This window comes from Sparus aurata, chromosome 4 (assembly GCF_900880675.1).
Source record: "Sparus aurata chromosome 4, fSpaAur1.1, whole genome shotgun sequence".
In the NCBI taxonomy this organism is placed as follows: domain Eukaryota; kingdom Metazoa; phylum Chordata; class Actinopteri; order Spariformes; family Sparidae; genus Sparus; species Sparus aurata.
The window spans coordinates 1,451,518-1,473,868 of NC_044190.1; the positions used below are offsets into that span (position 1 = coordinate 1,451,518).

Below are 22,351 nucleotides of genomic sequence, written 5' to 3' on the forward strand. Positions count from 1 at the left end.
GTTATAGTATAGTTTGGAGGATGAATTAAAGAGTCTCACTGCATGGGGAGTGAAGCTGCTCTGTAATCTGCTGGTATGGCAGCAGATTCTGCTGTATCTGTTGTCAGATGGCAGCAGCGTGAACGGCTTGTGGCTAGGTTGGTGTTGTCTTAATGAACCATACCAGTTTGTGATATTTCCAGCCAGGAGCTTACAATAACTTTGTATTGGTAGACTGTAGCCATTTTTATACTAGGCAGCAAGCCGCCAGTTTGGCTGTCCTTTTTGTGGCTAGGTCCGCGGATTTAGACAGTGGTAAATTGGGGGTCTGTTTTGGTCCGCCAATTTGACGCCTCGGAGGGTACACTTTTTTCCACCACCATTGCTATGTAAATCCGAGCTGTCGATGTGTCAGCAATTTCGTGAGATGGGCGGAGGTGTCAATGACGTGCACTGTTGTGTGATCCACAGCCGGCCAGTTTTAAAACCAGGAAACAGCTGATCACAGCTGTGGTGCTTAAAAGAAACAAAGTAAGATAAGCAAGATTTGTATCAGTGAGAAGGTACTTTTGTACTGTTGCCACTGATGTTCACAGGGTGCTGTGTTTAACCTGTTCATGCCTATAGGGGGCGCTCAGAGACCATACAGGGCTCCTGAGGGGAGTTTTTTTCTAGAAGCTGAGTGAGTTGATGACGGGGTGTGTTTTCCCTGCAGCCGGTGAATAAAGAAGCTAACGTTCACTAGTCTGGACTCTCTGTCGTTTTTCACCCGAAGTAACTTTTTTACTATCGGTGAAAAGAGTTTTGCCAAGTGAAAACTCCTTCGAGACGCGATGAAGATAGCAGCGGCATTCGGCAAAAGTGAAGATCTCAACTTCGACGAAAACGAAGAAGGTTTTGAGGCCTATTTGGAAAGGTTGGAACAGTTCTTCGTAGCCAATGGCCTGACTTATGGGGACGATAAGTCAAAAGCCGTGTTCCTGACAGTTGTGGGAAAAAAGAATCATACTTTATTGATGGACTTGTGTGCGCCGTTAAAACCGTCCAAGCACAAGTTGGCGGAGCTTATTGAGCTAATGCAGACACACTTCGTGCCAAAGACGAGCTTTATTGCAGAAAGATACAAGTTTCACTCCAGAAACCAAAGAGAAGATGAGTCCATAAGTGAGTATATGGCTTGTTTAAGGAAGCTGGCATCTACTTGCAAGTTTGGGACATTTCTAGATGATGCTCTCAGAGACAGATTTGTGTGTGGGGTTAAAAGTGCAGAGCTCCGTGACCGCATGCTGAATGCCGCCCATACTAAAGACTTGACACTGGCTGGAGCTTATGAGATGTGACTTGCACATGAAGTGACAAAACAGAATGCACAACAGTGGTCCCACAAGTCATTTAAAGCTAATGCCATTTCCAAGACGCCAGCGCCAAAAAGAGAAGAGAACACGAAGCCGTGTTACAGATGCACTGGCAGAGGACATGTGTTTTAAGGAGGCGGAATGCCGGGCATGTAAGAAGAAAGGACATATCGCCAAGGCTTGTCGATCTCGACCAGAATGGAGAAAAGAAAAGTAGACCAAATGGACCAAGCATCTGGCTGCTATGGGCCAGGCAGATGATAGCGACCGGGATAAAGTCCGGGAAACGCCAGAGAGAGAAACCAGCCCATCGCTACACCGCAGAAGGAGTCCACCATCCCACCTGTAAAGCCAGAGCAACAAAAAGCCAGGAAGAAAAAGACTAAACCAGCACTGGGTTTTGTTACTCAGTACCGGGCAGGTAACATCAGAGATGTTGAACTGTTTTCAAAAGGGACAGAAGGTGAGGACACTGCTTCTGAAACTGCTATAGTTATTGAAGAACCCTATTATGTGTTTGTGAGGGTATATGAAGTAAGGTTGAAAATGGAAGTACACACAGGAGCAGCCGTGTCTGTAATATCAGAAAAACTGTACAAACGCAGGTTTAGGAAGGTGAAACTCATGCCCACAAATTGTGTGCTGAGAACCTACAGTAAACAGGCACTTGAAGTGAGAGGGCACATTTCTGTGAAAGTGAAATGTAATGGGAAAACGTGCACACTGAAACTACTCGTGGTCAAAGGTAATGGTCCAGCCTTGCTAGGAAGAGATTGGATCAGGAAGTTACAACTAAATTGGTCTTCTGTACACAGAGTAGCACCTGGGAGTGTTGAGGAATTATGTGACAGATACCAAGAGGTATTTCAGTCTAGTCTAGGAAAGGTATCAGGAATCAAAGCTAAACTCCATGTTTTGCAAACCACGCTCTGTGCCTTATGCACTTCGGGAGGCGGTTGAAGCCCAACTAAATAAATTGGAGTCTGATGGGGTTATTACACCTGTTAGTTACAGCGAATGGGCTTTGCCAACGGTAAACATCCCTAAAATGGATCAGTCAGTAAGGATCTGTGGAGACTATAAAGTGTCTATCAATCCCTGGCTTGAGGTAGATCAGTACCCCATACCAAAACCACAGGACTTGTTCACTAAACTAGCAGGAGGTGAGAAATTCACTAAGCTTGACTTCTCAAAAGCTTATCAACAAGTAGAACTAGAAGAGAGTTCTAAACACTACTTGACCATAAACACACACAAGGGGCTGTACCGAGTGAATCGGCTTCCTTATGGTGTGGCTAGCGCGCCTGCAATATTTCAAAAGTTGATGGATCAAGTTCTGCAGGGCCTAGATGGTGTAATCTGTTATTTGGATGACATATCGATCACTGGACAAGACATGGAAACACACATGAAAAACTTAGAGGAAGTGTTAAAAAGGCTGAAACATCACAACCTCAGGGTTAACAAAGCAAAATGTGCTTTTTTTCAGCACAGTGTGTCATATTTGGGACATGTCATTGATGCAGAGGGAATTCACCCATTACAGGAGAAATGTGAGGCTATAGCCAAGGCAGTGGTTCCCACTAATACCACTGAACTTAAGTCTTTCTTGTCGCTGTTGTGTTATTATGGGAAGTTCATACCACACCTTTGCACTCTGATAGCCCCTATGACAGGGTTACTGCAGAAAGATGCTAAGTGGGAGTGGTCAGCCTCGTGTCAGAAGGCGTTTGATGAAGTTAGAAAACAGCTTCTTTCTAACAGAGTTTTTGTTCATTATAACCCAAATCTGCCGCTTATACTAGCTTGTGATGCTTCCCCAGTAGGAGTAGGCGCAGTGATCTCACATACGATGCCAGATGGAAGTGAAAAACCTATAGCTTTTGCTTCTCGTATGCTTACGAAAGCTGAAAAGAACTATTCTCCGATCGAAAAGGAAGCATTAGGCCTGGTTTTTGGAGTGATTAAATTTCATGAGGATTTGTTTGGTCATAAGTTCACACTGATAACTGACCACAAACCATTACTGAAGATCTTAGGTCCAAAAACAGGGGTATCTCCCTTAGCTGCAGCTAGAATGCAGAGATGGTCCCTAATTTTAGCAGCCTATACCTATGAGATCCAGTACAAACCATCTGTGCAGCATGGAAATGCTGATGCATTATCCAGACTTCCAATACCAGATGACGGGTTTCCCAAACCAAACCGAGTGTTCGTACTTAGACAGTTTGCCGGTAACTGCAAAAGATATTGCAACAGAAACAGAGTCAGACCCTGTACTAGCTAAGGTGAAACACCATGTTTTGTCAGGATGGCCAAAGTATATTCCAGAGGAGGCTTTGCAACCATACATGAAACGAAAGTTTGACCTCACTGTAGAGGATGGTTGTGTGCTCTGGGGTTTCAAGGTGGTCATTCCAGAAAGGTTACAAAGCAGGTTGTTGTCAGAGTAACATGACAGCCATTGGGGTATGGTAAAAATTAAATCTCTCTCCAGAAGAGTTGTTTGGTGTTTGTTTTGGTGGCCTACCCTTGATGAAGATATTGAAAGTAAGGTGAATCTGTGTGACATTTGTAAACAGCAGTGTAGCATGCCTTCCACAGCACCTGTGCATACATGGAAACCTGCCTTAGTTCCATGGGAAAGAACATCTTATCACTCTGAACATAACGCCAATACAGTTCCTTTGTAGGGAAGAGAAAGAAAACAGACCATATACGAAAACTGTATGGGTAAAATAACAAAGGTAAGTCCTAAAACATGTTATTTTGATGAACTGTTTACATAATAGACAGTAGTCAGTAACTTCAGGAGACTCACTGTGCAGGTTCTGAAAAATCCAGAAACATCCTCGAACAGATACACAGGAAGGGCGTGGAGGACAGTAGAGTGCTTGGTGTGGATGTCATGGATTTTCTATTCAGATAAAAACAGAATTGTATACACTGAAGAATTTACTGAACAAAGCTGATTTTAAACAGTCCAATCAGAACATATGTTCACAAATACCCTGTTCACATCTTTAATGCAATCAGACAAATGGCAAACACAAAGTGGACTAATTACAAAATTCACAAAGCTCATTTGAATCATTGAACCTGTTCAATGTTGTGATGGTTCAACCTATGAAATATGTAATAATCTATGTACCTGTTCATTGTGGATTTTTGAAATTTCAGCCAGTCTGCTGTCTTCCCAGTTTTTGATGCCTTCTGTCTGAATAAGGTCATCAGTCAAGGAAGATGGTGGTCATGCTCAGCATAGAATGTGTTGGGCAGGTTCTGATTCGAAATCCGCTAGAACTCTGCATACAACTACATTGAAATAACAGCAGGAGAATACAGCAACAACACTTAAAAAAAACGGTTCAATTTGAAGAATCTAGCACACATTCATGAAGCGGCCAGATGAGTAAGAATCACAATTTTCACTTTAAAAGAGAGAGCTGATCCATATTACCTAAGATTCTATTTTGAGAGCAGGCCAGAGGTCCATGAGCTCGTTCACTGCTGGGCAGGACATCACTATGGTCTGTCGGCGTGGGAAAAATGTGGTCTCCATCATCTTTCTAATGAAGGGGAAATGTACAAATGCAATCAGTATAGAGACATATACGAAGGCTGATTCTGGAATAGTGGCTGTGCTGCAGCCTGTGGTGTCTAAATAACTGTATTCTGGAGGTGAAAGAAGCTGTGCACAACTTACATGTCCAGATCATTTTGGAACCAGCAACCTAAAAGAAAAAAAAGAAAAAAAAGAGAAAAATTAAGACCACCATCTAAAACTTTTGAAACAGAATTGCTTATACTTACTACTTAATATAACAAGTTAATTACTATTAGCTCACCCAAATATCACAGACTACAGCTAACACTGCTTTGAAATTATAACGAGTTTTCCTCAAAACAATTTATAATGTCTATTGATAGAAAATAGCTCAAGTAAACTTATTAGTTTTTAACAGGTTTTTAAGACAAATCTTGAATGAAATTTTGGACTCTTTAGACCAATCATCTTTCTTTTTTGCAAGCAAATACAAAGTTTAGTAAAATATTATCTGTGCAGTGCAAAAGGTTAAATATCAATTAGGAAGATGGTATTTATGAACAGAACACATTCATGGCTTGTTGAATTGAATACGGCAAAAAGTTTTACCTTGATCAAACTGGCAAGTAGAATAAACAATGATATATGTATGTGGGAGGTCATATGATTTAGGTCATATCTCCAGTTATCTTCCTCAACTCTGTCTTGACTTCTTGAAATTGGAACAGAGAGATGCAATGATGGGAAATACATTCATCACATATCAAAATATACTGTTTGTGAGCTTGGCTCCTCTGAGAGATCAGGCTGTAACCTAGGTTAGCTAATATTAGCTCGCTAGTTCTAGCAGCTAACCATTACCTTCATTGTAATTGGTTCGCTAGTTAGCACCATGGTGGCTAGCGGAGTTTTGCCTCTGCTGTAAAAATACTTTATTACAATCCATGGAGTAAAAGTAAAAGTGAATAAGTATTAACATTCAAAACTTACAGTAAGTCCTGACTTCTGCCCCGTAGGTCGAACTTTCTGCCTCCTGTTGCTTCCTGCCGCCAACTGTCTCTCTGCAACTTCCAGCTTTTCTTCTTCTGTGTTTTTTTCAAAGAGCGGTAAGGAATCAGTGTAGTATGCACATCAGCGCCGCCTTCTGCTTCGAGGGTGAATCAGAAATTAACTCGGAATAAAAAATTATCCCTGCAGCTGCTCAACACTTAAGTAGAAATAAAAAATTTATAGGCTACATTAAACTGATGCCAATAGAAATACCAAAAATTAAATCAAATAAATACATTTTGTCTTCCTCAAATGTCAAATGCATTTCAGACCATTTTCCCCAATCAAATTGTTGCTGTTTTAATAGGCTATGATTGCAATTTATTTGTTATGATCGATTTTATTGTATTTTAGCATGTGCTATATAAATTAAGTTTATTTTTAAATAATCCCTATTTAAAACAATAGAAATAACAGGACTTTAATTACTTAATTCTACTAAGTTGTACTTAAGTGATGTATTTACGTACTAAATCTCACTATCTTAATCTAGAGTTGTAATTGTTACCGCCAAATTCAACCACAGTCCGAACCGGTCCAGGTCAAAATCTGCTTAGCTTGACGATGACGACACAGACCCACTTCGTGCAAGCAGGTGTTGTCTCGAAACCATCAGAGCCAATAGAATCCAGCTCTAGTTCTCTTAAAGTACGCCAGGAGATGTAGAAAGCGCTTTTATCATGACTCAACAAATGTTTAATTCAGAGTTGATCTTTCAACATTATATCATTATTTCTTATCAGCACTTTTTCAACAGTTAATTGATCAGCATTGTTTGGATGTTGGAACAACGTTATTTTTCTGCTGATATATTTCAGCAAAATGTTTAGAAGTCATGGTTGTAAAAAATAATGTTGATTTGACATACAACACAAAAATTGTTGATATTTCAATGTTGAATCCATAGTGAGTTAACAACACCACTTCAACTATTTGGTGTTCAACATTGTTTTGATGTTGAATCAGTGGTTTTTCATAAACTGACATTATTTCAACAACATTTAAACGTTTAACATCAATCGAATGCCAGCTGGGAGGTGTGTCTGACCATTGTTGTGACTACTGAGGTCAGAGTCAGACACACCTGGATTAATCAGTTTGTCCAATAATGTCAGAAAGTAAAGGAGCCTGTTTAAGTTCAGGAAGTAGTGGAGCTCGGCATAGAGCCTAAACTAGTTCTGTGTATTCCGTGGTTAGGTTTAGGGTTCAAGTCAAACGAGAAGTTGAGACCTGAACTACACCACAAGTTTCGAACTCCGCCCACTGCACTTCTTCTTCTTCTTCTTTAAGGATTCCAGGCTCACTGCACTGTTTCTCTCCAGAGAATTTATTTCAAACGGCAGACAGCCATTGAGCCAATTTCACCACATCGAATCATGATTTCTTTTTTTTTTATTATTATTATTATTATTATTATTACCACCAACATTGCTGTGTATGGTCACAGTATTCATATACAGCATGCTTAAGTATTTAGTACCTCTTTAAAAGGTAAAGGACACATTTCATGTACATAAGGTGTGTGATTATAAATAATGTTAATGAGATTACTCCATAAAATACTCCCCGTCAAGAAAAAAATAATTTTTTAATTAAAAAAACAAACAAACAAAAAACAAACAAGCCTCTAACCCAAAAAATTGGTTATTCTCTGAAAAACAACCCAAAAATGGTGCATATCCTTGAAAACCCAGAAATGGGTTAAAATAATAGCCCTATAACCCAGAAAATGGGTTACTCTTTATAAAAAATAACCCAACAATTTAACCCAACACTAACATCCCATAAATTGGGTTACCAAAAGAACCCAACATTTTTTAGTGTGCAGCAAAGCTGTTTTTGAACAGATTTGTCCGCACTAGACAGTCTCTAGTGAAACCAGAAGTGTCCCGGACCGTCCAAACAGATCAAGCAGTAAGGGGAAACTCAGAGCCTTCTCAGTAGGTCAGGCAGTGCTTGTAAAGAACTACAGGAGAGGGGAGATGTGGTTGGATGGTGTAATAACTGATGTTTTGGGTCCAGTAACATACTTGGTGTCTGTAAATGGAACATGTGTAAAAAGACATGTAAATCAGATGCTGGATGCAAAGAGAAAGAGTGTGACTCCAGAACAAACTCTGACTGACACTGAAGGAGTCTGGGATTACCCAATTGATCCTGGAGTTGAAATAAAGGACACTGAGACTGTCACTGTGGTCTGTGAGCAGACACCTGAGGATCACCCCAGCTCAGTGGAGACTGACCGAGTTCTGAATGATTCCTCACGCTCAGGATGCGTGGAACGCCCTAAAAGAAATTTGCATCCTCCTCAACATCTGGACTTATAATGGACTTACAGAAAGGGACTCAAATCTCATATCATGGACATGAATCCTATTTCACTCAAGGTGGTTAAGTTAGAGACCTTGTAAGTATCAGAGGTTGCATTGTTTTTTTTTTTTACCATTGTACGGTGAACATTGTTCAAAGAAGGGAACTTTAAAAGAAAGAAAAATGTGTTAAGTCCAAGCTACAGGGGAGGAGCTGTGGTGTTTAAAAGAAACAAAGTAAGATAAGCAAGATTTGTATCAGTGAGAAGGTACTTTTGTACTGTGTTGCCACTGATGTTCACAGGGTGCTGTGTTTAACCTGTTCATGCCTATAGGGGGCACTCAGAGACCATACAGGGCTCCTGAGGGAAGTTTTTTTTCTAGAAGCTGAGTGAGTTGATGACGGGGTGTGTTTTCCCTGCAGCCGGTGAATGAAGAAGCTAATGTTCGCTAGCCTGGACTCTCTGTCATTTTTCACCCGAAGTAACTTTTCCACACAGTCTGTGGACACAACAACAGCAGTCAGTCCATCACTTTATCCGCGGACGTCAAGATGTGCAACTGGAAAGCTGATGAGATCCGGGAGATGTTAGCATCCCCTTGGTCTCTGTAGATGTCGTCGTTGTCGTTGATAAGGCGGCATGGTGCCACCTTTTCTACTTATTGTATTTGTGAGACATTCAAATGAACAAGTAGAGAATTAAAAACCAAGGCTGGAACCTGAGTTCAGTCTGTTGTGTGGTGATGACTGGTATCTTAATATCATTTAATAGATCATGGTAATTGATTTCATTGATTCATTTTCTTCCTTGCCTCAGTATTTTATTGAGCTGACCTGTTCTGACCAATCTAGTTGGAGAAGTGCCCAAAAGCCCCTCCCCACTGTCTTGGGCAGCCCTGATTATAAACCCAATTCTGCTATTCATTGTGTGTGTGTGTGTGTGTGTGTGTGTGTGTGTGTGTGTGTGTGTGTGTGTGTGTGTGTGTGTGTATGTGTGTATCTGTCTGTGCGGGCAAAGGGAGAGAGACTTTGCTGTCTTCATTAATGTTAAATTCAGTATTGCAGAGGGGGGAGGGAGAAATGTAATATTTCTTTCTGTTAGTGTGTTTGCATGGAGGGAGTTTAACTGGAGGGAGGCTGTCTAAATGAGCTGTAGCATGTAGATCAGTTATTTCCCACATCTGATTCTACACATGCACGCACGCACGCACGCACGCACGCACGGATGCAGCTACTGTTATGTTGCCTCTTACTGGCAATATAACATCACACCCCCCTCATATATGTACATTCATCATCAAAAGTTTAGATGTAAATTGTAAATAACATATATATCATTGCAGTTTTCAGTTCCAATGATTTCTATAACTCTAATTTTTTCCTTTTCTGAAAATGTGACCAAATCTGCTGGTTCAAAAATATACATATGGTAGTTCTAATATTTGGTTAAATGTCTCTTGGTCATTCTGACCTCAGGATAGCCATCCACACGCTCCTGGTAGTCCTCTGGTGGAATCTTTAACCACTCCTCTCAACAGAATCAGTGAGGTTTGTTCTGCATTTGTTTGCTTCCTGGCACAGACTTGTTTTTTCACCACAGTCACATATTCTCGATTGGGCTCAAGTCAGGACTTTGAGAAGGCCATTCCAAAAGTTCAACTCTAGTGTGATTCAGCCATTCCTTTACCACTTTTGATGTGTGTTTTGGATCATTGTCCCACTAGAACACCAAACTGCACCCAAAACCCGATCTTCTGCGATGATTTTAGGTTTTCCAGAAGAATTTGGTGATAATCCTCCTCCTTCATTATTCCATTTACTTGCGTTATAGCAGCAGATCCGCTGGCAGTATAACAGGCCCACAGCATAATACGACCAGTGCCATGCTTGATAGTAGGTGTTCTTGGGGTTATAGGCTTCACCTCCTCTCCTCCAAACATATTGGAGTACTGCTCGATTTGTTTCATCTAACCACAGAGGTTTCCTTCAAAGGTTTTTTTTTTTGTTGTCCATGTGATGGTGTCAGTGTCCACTGACACCTGTCTTGCAGCAGCTTCTAATTCTTTGCAGACTTGCTTTTTTGGTGGACTCTTGGCCATCCTGACCAGTTTTCTCTCAGCAGCAGGTGATAGTTTGTTTTCTTCCTGATCGTAGCATTGACACAACTGTGCCATTCACTCTATACTTACAAACAGTTGTTTGTTCATTTGATTTTGGGACCTGTAGCTGCTTTGAAATGGCTGCAAGTGACTTTCCTGACTTCTGCAAATCAAATCAAATGTGATCTTTCAAATCAATGCTGAGCTCCTTAGACTTTCCCATTGTAGTTTTTGTGGCTGAGTGGAATGGGTGATTCAAACAAGCCCTATTTAAATGGGCCCAGAAAAGTCACCAGTTGTTGTCAATCAGAATCAGTCAGAAGAAGTTAAGACGCCATGCAACAAAGAACATTTGATTCACACAACTTGCTTAATCACTTAAATTGATCAGTCAACTAGGGTTAGGGTTTGGGTTTGGGCTAAGGTTTGGGTTAGGTATCTATATTTTTGATCCAGCAGATTTGGTCACATTTTCAGAACACCTATAATAAATTAATTATTGAACCAAACTTCATCAATGCTTTCGTGACAAAGTAGTTCCACTCATTCCAATACAGAAACATGAGAGCTGTAGAAACCAGTGGAAATTAATCCTGCCATGATAAACATATTCTTTATAAGTGTATGTACACTTTTGACCACAACTGTATGTACGTTTTTGCCATCAAAGAAAGACCCAATGTCTCAACTGATGCAAAACTGTTTTGATCCCTAGTCTGTCAAACTGTTAAAACCAGAGTTGGAGTTTTCAGTACAACTCAGTATTCCTGTGTGGACTAAGTACTGGATGTTAAAGGGATAGTTCGGTTTTTTTGAAGTGGGGTCATATAAAGTACATATCTATAGTCGATCTGTTTCTGACCGTAATCACCGATCAGCTCAGCTTCAGTTTGGAGAAGTAGAGAGCTGCTCCAGCCCAGTGGCTCAGCTTTGTACTGCAGTGAACGGGGTCCAGCAAAAAAGCGAAATTAACCACCTCAGCTAAGGCTCAGCTAAAATGTTTTACATCAGTTCAAGTGTACATTGTATAGGTAAAATTCACACCGCTTTACATCGCCGTCAGACCACGCTTTCTTTTGGCACTACATTTTCTCAACCACAGAACCCCCATATCCCTACGCATGAGTGCCAATGCGGAAAGTAAACCTCTCGTCCAGCAGCTGGGCCTCGTGCTGTATTCCGCCGCTCGCAGATCAGCTGTTGTCCAGTTACGCTAGTGCATAGGGATATGGAGGTTCTGCAGTTGAGAAAATAGAGTGCCAAAAGAAAGCGCGGTCTGACGGTGATGTAAAGCGGTGTGAATTTTACCTATACAACGTACACTTGAACTGATGCAAAAATGTTTAGGTGAGCCTTGTTTTAGGTGGTTAATTTCGCTTGTACTGCAGTGAACGGACCCCATTCACTGCAGTACAAAGCTGAGCCTCTGGGCTGGAGTGGCTCTTTACTTCTCCAAACTGAAGCTGCGCTGATCGGTGATTATGGTAGGAAACAGATCGACTATAGATATGTACTTTATATGACCCCACTTCAAAAAAAATGAACTATCGCTTCAAAGGGATTGATGTGAATTGTTGCACTGCAGCCACTTATTCATTATAACCAGCTCACTGGCTACAACAAACAGGGCAGAGGCAGCTAATTTTTCCCTCATTTCAACTAAACAGCTCACAGATGCATGAAATGTCATGTCAGTCAAACATGTTGGTGATCTAATGTATGATTTAGGTCTCTTTCTCCTGTCCTATCTCTCTCCATCACATTGCCATGCAAGTTCAGCAAAGCTTCTTGGAAGCTGCCCTGTCTTGGTAGTCATTAATTTTCAGATAGTAGAGAGGGAGGCTAAATCAGCACCATCAAAGTACATGAAAGTGCAGTGAGGGACAATAGTGCATTATTGGTGATACCATTAGCTCCAGCTGCAGACATCGTTAGCTAATCCCAATGCAAACCTGTGGAGCAGAGCTTATTGTTGGCTCAACAACAGTTACCTCAAATTACAGTCCAATAAATGGATGGAGAAAAAAACAGAGTTGGTGTTTTTTACCTTGCATCATTGGCATGCATTTGTCTGTGGGCCATTTGTGCTTATTTGCCCACAACAGCCAATGTATAAAGTGTATCTTTGCAGCTGCATGCCAGGTAACGGACTGTATATAGGAATGGGCCTGTATGTGTTCGTGTTCAGCTCTGGCTCTGATTGAGCTCAGAACTCAGCTGAAACTTCGGTTCTTTCTGTTGTTTACATTAATTTATCTCCTTTTTACTTGTCTCTGTACATTTATGAAGCATATTCATAGTAATAGGAATACACTCATAGTTTTGCACAAGATGTTTTGCGTAAGATGGAAAATTTACACCTTACCCATTTATACTGTCCCTTTTGATTCACTTTTCATGAATATACTTCATAAATTGTTTGAAACAATTGATTATTCAGCTAACCTTTGGTGGAATTTCTTTTCTCTAAGCCTGTCTGCTCTGCCTGTCTGCTTTGTCCTTAGGAGTTGGCTGACCTTCGCCATATTCACTCTAAATTGAAGAAGCAGTTTCAGGAGAAGACAGCAGAGCTCTCCCATGCAAATCGGAGGGTGGAGAGCCATGAGGCTGAAGTCAAGAAGCTACGCCTGAGGGTGGAGGAGCTAAAAAAGGAGTTGGGACAAGCTGAGGATGAGGTCGGGACATGGCTGTTTAGTGTAATTTCTTACATTCCAGTCATAAACTATTGTCTTCAGTGTGAAAGGGTGCAATCGGCATCCATTCATGTGTCAAATTAATCTGCAGTAGTTACAGAGCTCCAGTTCTGATTGCCGGGGAATAGAAACATAAACCGATGCTAAATTCGGTAACTTTTTCCATCTGTTTTTATTCAAGCAGCACTCAGAACATTGTTTTGTCGGTGTTGAGTTTGAAAGAGACTATGAACTCAAAGATAGAAAAAAGTAACCACCATAACACTGTTTGGTCTCCATGCTGCTTTTCTACCGGAGGCAGGATACTACACAATAAACTTAAATGTCTAAAATGACATCAGTACTGAAGTAGTTATCTTCACTGGGAATTTAATCGAGTGAAATTACAGCAAGCATCCAACAACATGCAGGCCGATAGAATATGTTCCTGTGCCAAAATTGGCTGATGAATGATACATCTGTCTGCTCTAATACTACCTGACTGACAGTAGAGTGCTGCTCCCTAAAATAGTTTATAATGTCTAAAGTGCTTTCTACAGTAGATGCAGTGCTGGCATTTTTCAATTGACCTTGTGTTATAGCGGGAGAGGTGATGCATGTGCATGATTGCAACTCAGCATTGTTGTGTGTTTTATGATTAGTTTTTTTTTTTTCATGTAGTCAGGTCTTTAGCCTATTTGTTTACCTGTTGTGTGTATTCTGTGTGTGTCTATGTGTCTGTCTGTCAAGTTGGATGAGTCTCATAACCAGACCAGGAAGCTGCAGAGGTCTCTGGATGAGCAGGTGGAACAGACTGAGAACCTGCAGGTACAACTGGAACACTTACAGTCAAGGTAAACATACACGCACACACGGGATAGCTCTCTTGAATCCATACATGGCAGCTTTTAATAGTGATATTAACATGCTAAATCTTACACACACACACTGATGCCATGTGTATAACCCCATGCATAGTCAGCTAGGTGAATTGGTTTTGAATGCATAACAGTATCAGACAAACACTGGTGATCTTTTTTCTTTGTAATGGAAACAATATTTTTCCTTGTCAATGCACTGATGGTGAGAGCTGATGTCAGTGTCAAAATACAAGGCTGTGACTTTCCTGAAAGCAGTGATTCAACCCGCTAAGATAGAATAGTTGTTCATTTATGTTTTCTTTTTTTCATTGTCACTACTGGCAGTTTATTTCCTATTCAGAATCTTTTTTACCACATTGTCGTGTCAGAACTTATTATTCTTTGTTTGTTTAAAAAGGTTTATCAGAGTTTCAAGTTCACCAATAAAATTAATTTCCAGGACTGGGGGGTGAGCCCCATGACTCATCCAATCACTGTATCGCTGATAAGGCAGTTTTTCTTACATGAGGCTAATTATGTGCTCTTATTTCAGCTAACATCCACTATGACTATGTCCTTACTGGGGACGTGCTTTGCTCTCCCTTTGGAGTGATATGCTGGACGCTTGCTAATGAGGTGTTCGTCCTTGAGTGGATGTTGCTGCCTTAAAGCTGCATTCAGTACAGATGTGCCTCCTGTAAGACCTCTGAGATGGACTAAAATGGCGTTGACCCAAAACTTCATTGGCGCTTTGCAGAAGTGCTTTGCAGAATATGGCCTTGAGCTTCTTCTGAACACCCTCCAACTGCACGTTACCCTCCTTGAACATTTCACACTCAAAGGTTTTACATCACAGCATTACAACTGTGAGGTGCTTATTCAATCCACTGATGTCAAATTACATACATTTTTAACCATCTGTCATTATTTCTTCACACATGATTATTACTTAACAAACACAGCCGTTACTATCGATTGATTATTACTTATTTCTTATTATATATTATATTATTCTACAACATCACTTCTAATGCTAGTATTGTTGCTTTCGAAATATACTCTTGAATTTCTATTTTTCGCCCGTCCTTCCTGATTCACACCTAACAGAGTTCCTTTTTAAACTGTGCATATTCAGTTAAGGCCACTCTTAGATACCAGAAGACAAAACTCCCCTTAAGATATTCTAGGCTCCTAGACGTTTTTAAATTAAAATCTACAAAGACAGTGGATAATGCCATGTTAACGCACAGTAAACAGTGGAATTTCTGTACTCTAAGAAAGGTGCCATCTCTTACACTCCCAAACATGACTAGACAACCATGAAGACACCTCACACATACAGCCTGTTGTGTGTCTGCATGTGTGTGTATGTGTGTGTGTGTGTGTGTGCGCGTCTGTGCTGTCAGACTGAGCCCCAGAGATTAGCTTCCTGTGCTTAGTATGTTGCCCATCCTTTAGTTTAGCTCTAACATAATATCAGCTTTGCACAGTTTTCAGCTCCTTGCTCTCTGCCTCTCCCTCTGCATTCTCTCCATTCTTTCCACGCCATTGCTCCACCACCCATCAGCCAATCGCTGAGCTCCCAGTCTTAGGTTACCATAGTAACAGACAGCTCTCTTGTTGCTCTGCTCTGTAGAAGGAGTGAAAGGCGTGTCGGCATGGTAACAGCTTCAGGAACTGACACAATTCTGTGTGTTCTTGTAGGTTAAGCTTTTCTTCTGGCTTTTTTTTCATTCCATTTGAATGCATGACAAGTGTGTGTGTGTGTGTGTGTGTGTATATATATATATATCATACTCAGTATGTCAGAGGGTAATAAGCTTTAAAATTGGATCATTATCGAGTCCTCAGCTAGTCTGTGTTAATGTGCCTGTGAGTGTGTGTGTTGTCTTGTGGTTTATTTGAGGAGTAAGAGTATGAGGAGAGGGCAGCAACTGCTACAGAGATGTGTCTTTCAAAGAAATTTAAAGCCACCTTTTGGTTCTTGAGTGCGAAGTTTGGTCACAGTTGTCACTAAGTCAGACTTGGGTTTTGAGGAGTTGGAGCATTTACTGTTTGTCAGCGTTCACAGACAACAGCTTTAAAGTTTACACACACTGCACTGCTACATTCACAGTTATATTAGTGTAAAGGTCATACTCCATGTCACACACATGCTCTTCTTTTCTTAATCAAGTATTCCTGATAGGAGTTAGATACTTGTATAACACCTTTTAGTTTAAGAACATCTTAAAGTTACATTTTAAAAAGATTCCACAATGTCTAGGCCGCAGGTGTTTCAGGTGGAAAGCCTGGTGTGTGTGTGTGTGTGTGTGTGTGTGTGTGTGTGTGTGTGTGTGTGTGTGTGTGTGTGTGTGTGTGTGTGTGGGGGGGGGGGGGGGGGGGGGGGGGGGCATGCTTGAGAGAAATAAGAGTGAGAAAGCAATTGCAACAATTTCAAGTACTCAACATGTGTATTTAAAAAATAAATACATTCAATCAATAATCACTGATGTGCATTTCTATGGCTAACTTGCTAGTTCTCTTGTTAATGGGAAAATAATTTACACAGGTCATTCAAGAAGCCTACTTATAATATCGCATCCTCGTTCATACCTGTTGGTATGGTCATGGTTAACATTGCAAATCTGCATGTCAACATTCACAAATTTAATTATGAGATTATATTTAAATTCTTTCTGATTGAAAATCCACTGATCATGGTGATTCAATTGAAATGACTAATGGGATGACCGGGCCCTGAGGGCGAGACAGGTGTCCCTAGGGAGTTGCCGAAATTATCTGTTTTTGTGGTGTATATAAGGAGAAACCTCTTGCAAACATTACTGTCTTGATACATCTGTAATACATGGCAACTAAAGTCCTCTGAAACAGACACAAACACACACACATTGTCTTTCAGTCAGCGGTTGCTCATGATTCTGTCTGTGATGAGGGCAACATGAGTCAGTGTTTGGATGTTTTTGCGAAAGCCTTCGACCCTCCCTCTCTCTATTATATCTCTCTCTGTTATTAAATGACAAGGTTCCAAGGTAAAGTACATTTATTGTCATTTATTTAATCAGAAGGGTTTAAAAACGAAACAATGTTATAGTCCTTTATGCTACATCTATTTCAGAAAATGGGGAGTGGAAGAGGAGTTCAGGAGTGTCATAGCATGGAGAGTGACACTGCTCTGTAGCCTGGTGGTATGGTAGCAGATGCCACTGTATTTTCCGGTGGTTTTTACCCACTGTAGAGCCTTCCTGTCTTGGGCCGGGATGAACCATGCCAATTTGTGGTGTTTCCAGGCAGGATGATTTCTATTGCTCCTCTGTAAAAGTTTACCAGACTCCAGAATTCAGCCTCCCTACATTTCCATAGGAAGTTGAGCCTTTTATGTGCTTTTTTAACCAGCATGTTGATGTGTGATGACCAAGATATGTTCTCAGTGATGGTAATTCCAAAGAACTTATAACTGTACACCTGCTCCACTTCAACTCCAATGATGTAGACAGGGGTGTTTCTTTGCCTCCTTTTTTCTAAAAATCTGTGTCTTCTGGAAAGATGTGCAGCATAAATACTGGCAAAAAAATAACAGATTTTTTTTTTTTTTTAAAGGAGAGACCAGGCACATGCACACATAAGGCCCAAAGGGTGCTTGAGCCCCTGCCCTTTTTGCCTCGTATTATAAAGTGCCCTTTTTGTGTGTTTTTTTTAATGAATATATAAATCCTTGTTGTGCAAAGGGATGTCAAAAAACCGGCGGTATAAAAATGCCACGGTTATCTACTGCACGTATTTCTTCGTAATATGGTGTTGTTAGTGTGTTGAGCCTAAAGCCGCTTCTCTGTCCGCTTTGGCTCTGCCCTGTCTCTACGAACTGTCGCTACTTTCAAATTAAAAGCCCCCCGCTAAGAACCCAGTTCTAAACACCAATGGGGTGCAATGTAAAGCTCTTGTTTTGAAGACAGATAGAGAGGGAGAAGCCGCTGCCTCATCAGAACTCCACCATGCACGTAGATGAGACGTGACAGCGGAGCGACTTGAACTTTGCGAGTTATAAATCCATTAACATAACTTCCTTGTGGGGGCTAACAAGTCGCCTTCCACTTATTCAACGTGCTTAAATATTAGTCATATTTCAGAAGAGTGTCCATTTGTGCTTGTTAAGCTAACTGCTTGTTAATGAGAGTTTAATAATGTAATCTGACAGCTGTCTGTGTCGGCTGTTTATCTTGCCACAAATCTTAAACTTCTTCCAGATATTGAGTTTACTGTGACTTTGCTGTTGTAAACATGCTGTTCCTACTAACATTCACAGTAGTCATTTCTTGGTTTTGTCACATTTTCAGATGTGTAGCCTGTATTTCTAGTTTGCACTTGCTCTCCAATAAACAGCCTAATAATAAACCACACTCAGAAAAGTTTGACCATTGTCTACTTAAAAAAATTATGGCAACAAAGTGACACTTAATATAATTGAATAGATTTTAAGACCTTCAACTTTGATTAAAAATTATTGATTTGAGTAAGTAAATTTAAACAAAACTATTAAATGCAAAATAATGAAATCATTGGCTGAAATATTTTGGATTTACTAATAATATGGCAAATGTTGAGTAAATCCAAATCAATTTTACAGTTAAAACTGATTAATATGTACTATGTATCTGAAAAAAAAGTAATTTAGATATACTAAATATCTGCGAAAAAGTTATTTAGATTTACTAAATTTCTGTGAAAAAGTTATTTAGATTTACTATTTAATAAGGTGGAATTAATTTACATTTACCAATTATCTGTATTAATTAATATTTACCAATTTTATGGGTGAAATTGATGCCATTTTTGAAATATCAGGATAAGAGTGATTTGGATTCAATAAATAAACTGCAATTGTTTTTTATCTTTTCATAAATTAATTGTTCAAATCAACTTATAATTGGTATCACATGACTTAAAATCTATTTAATGTTAGTAATTGTCACTTTGTTGCCACAATTGTTTTATGTTGAATCTATTAAATATTGTGCCTTCATGTTGCAATAATTTACTGAAGGTCAGTTAACAAAATTACCATATAGGAGAACAGCAGGTAAACATTTATTTGTGCAACTTTGTATTTGTGCATTTCAAACAAAAAAAAAAAATCTGTTGAAAATGTATGTGTAAACAAAGAATTAGAGAGGAAGGCTATAAGTTATCAGACATGAACATGTGTACAACAGGGATATGCATGCTGGCAATCTGACTATTATGCATTTTGATCAAGGCTTATTATGAAGTGAGAAGGAAAGATGAGAGAGATCTACAAATTCCTCCAAAGTGCCAAATTACCTATGAGCTCTGTCCATCACTTGTGAGCATTGAGGGCCAGACGACTTTTGGGTGTGATTCAAGGTTTGGTGTTTACATTATGGCCTTTATCCCAGACTTAAGTCAGCACAAGGATGTTTTGATTTATTTTAACTCTTTAAAAATCATATTAGCCTCAACAATTTCAGTTTTCATATCAAAATTTTAAAGGTTTTTTTGCAGTCTGAAATCACTGCGTCAAGTAATTCATTTGGTAGTTCATCTCCAAATAAAGTGGCACTCAAATCGTTCATTTGTGCAAATTCAAATTCCTCTATCAAAACATACAACATGTGTATCCCTCGTGTACACAACAGAATCACAGTAGCAAGTCCCTCAAATGAATATGACACATTTTTCTGAACACACCTGAAGAGTAATTAACTGCAGCACTGAAACTCAGACAAAGCCTCGAAGTACACCATGTGACAGTTACTCAGTAATTCCTACAGAACACCCACAATCTGTGAAACATCAACAACTACATCAGATAAAAACAGATGTATATTTCCAAAGTTTTTTCCCAGAATGGCAGGAGCTTTGAGGCCTGCAAGCAGAGTGATAAAATATTTCTGGAGAAAAACAAAGGCTCTTGCTATTTGAGGCAGGCAAATTGCACAGGTAGCTTCCTCAGTGTCAGATCAGTACAGCTTGAGCTCACAACTAACAGTGCCACAAAACCCAGGTAAAGACCCAGCAGAATATTGTCCATCTCCATCATGGAGCTGTGAGGTGGTGTTGCAAGAACAACCAGAAGAATCATGAAAAACACGAGGAGTGTCTGGTTTTGCTTCTGTGAAAGTGGACTGTGTCACTGGCATCCATATGGCCTAAGTTGATGGCCATGTGTTCACAGTCCATCAAGAAGCTCTGTGTTTTCAAAACACAACTCTCACTGTCCTGGTTATAATGCAGCATCATCATTTACTCGTTACTTCTGGAATACCAAGCTACAAAAACAGTTACTTGTGGCAGTTGTAAGTCCAAAATACAACACCTTCAAATGAGTATGAATAATGTTTTTTTTGCTGAACAAGAATTGAACACTTAACTACAGCACAGAATTACTGAGCACTCCAGTGTATTTAGGCTCTTAAGCCAGAAGCTGGCTCTTGAGGCTGTTGACTTTTGGGGAAAGCTTTGAACAATCCAGTTCGAGGAAGAGTTTCTGAAAGGCTTCAAAAGTGTACCTGAGCTCCTTGGGATAGGCAAGATTCAGTGCATATGTCAAACCAATGAGCATGGCACAAGCCCTCGGAAAGCTACCCAGAGCAGTCAGGACCTTTGTTCCGTCTATCACGATTCCGATGTCCTCTGTACCCTCTGACAGATTAGTCTGGATGCTGTAGATTTTCATCTCTTGTACAGCAAGGTCCTGTGCCACACTGTCTTCATCTGTATCCTAAGATAATGAGAACATTTTGTAATTTAGACTGTACAGCTGAAGGAGATGGTCCTAAATAGAGCTTGAGAGATAAAGAGATATACATTTCAACTTACATCATACTCTTTAAAGAGCTGATCAGCAGATTCCCCAAGGTACAACATCAGACACCGGATGACAATGTCTCTGGTTATGTTGATGGTAGGATTGCTTGGAGCCTGAAATAACATAAATTAATATTACTCAAGGTCATGGCGCAGTTTTTGCTATGCTAGGAGGCTTAGACTTGTGTTATTTTTAAAGAAACCCCTGTCAATGATCCTTTATGTGCTGTCTGAGAGACCAGTCTTATGAAACACTTCCCGTCTTAACTGAGGTTTTCAGAGGACCAGCTATGACCCCAGAAAGTCACTGGTCCAGGAAAAGAAAATAAACATTTGAAATGTTACGTTTATCACTGAACTTAACAAAGTAGGCTAATTCCCAAAATGTTGACATTTAAGCAGCTAGAAAATAGGGGTGAGTGGCAGCTGGTGCTTAAGAGCAGAGCACATTATTTATAATCAGTGTATAAAAATGAAAATATTTTGCACGAGCTAATTGAATGGTCACATTTTTGAGAATGTGTGATAAACAATGTCTAATTCGGTGGCCAAGTGTGTACAAACTGCTGTAATTAAAAATTTGCACTTATTTGATACACATTTTTATAGACAGTCACAGGCTAACATTTCCTCCTGCAGATTTAATATAAATAAAAAACATAATATGGCCAAACTTAGGATACCTTCAATAGGATAGTCTGCAACCTCAACTTTTATTGAGTGTTAAACTCCTTTGATGGTGGTATGATATGGTTATAATAAACGGATATATTCATGTATGTTCAAAATGTATCTGAAATTAAACAAATAAAATTCCAAATCTGAAAAGTTTATTACAAAACAACTGTCAAAGTGGCATGACACATGATAGTCAAATCAAACAGCATTTTTGTAGCAACATAAATAGCACCACAATAAATTACTAAAATTCAAATAGTCTGCTGACCTGCACCGTTTGGGCATAACAAAATGGCGGCTGCCATTCAATGTAGTTTTCATCACCGCCACTGGATTATGTTTTATTTATTTCATTACAGCACGTCCCCTAAACTTTAAAACATAATCGACACGAATGAGCACAGCATCGAGCAGTGGAAACGTGGGTTTATTTACTATAAAGTTCATATTTTTAATTGTTGAAATCAGAGGTGTAGCAAGCTTTTCAAAAGTGCGGGGGAAGGATGTGGTGGTGTTTTTTTAAAACAATTTTGGGTCGGGGGGGGGGGGGGGGGGGGGGGGTTATAAATGACACTTAAATATTCAATCTGTGTCTATAATAACCACACCCTGACATGTAAATGTGACATCTTTTTTGATTTGTTTAATTATAATATAACATTTATAATAGAAGCCTACTGCAACTGTACTTTTTACCATTAAATGTTATTTTATACATTATCATATTTATAATGTTCTGTCATGGACTATGTCACTTCACTGCTAACAGAAAAGAGAGCTGCTCACTGCCAGTTGCAGCTTCTTATCGTGATCTGCAGTCTCTGTTAATTTTTTGTCATGATTGTTATTATTAGTACTTGGATTATCAAAAATCAGTTACATGTCAGGATGTGGTTATTATAGACAGATTCAATATTTAACTGTAATATGTCATCACAGTAACAGCGTTACATACATTAGCAGCTGTAAACACATA

General features: G+C 39.7%; 1 protein-coding gene across 3 annotated transcripts in view; it reads left to right on the forward strand.

Annotated features, from left to right (window-relative positions):
- ccdc102a (coiled-coil domain containing 102A) overlaps positions 1-22,351 on the forward strand; it is a 177,537-nt gene that overhangs the window by 146,520 nt on the left and 8,666 nt on the right. For all 3 annotated transcript variants that reach the window (XM_030414063.1, XM_030414062.1, XM_030414064.1), the window contains 2 exons: positions 12,845-13,015; positions 13,763-13,866. In XM_030414063.1, coding sequence (XP_030269923.1) covers positions 12,845-13,015; positions 13,763-13,866 — 275 coding nt within the window. The remainder of the gene's footprint in view (positions 1-12,844; positions 13,016-13,762; positions 13,867-22,351) is intronic.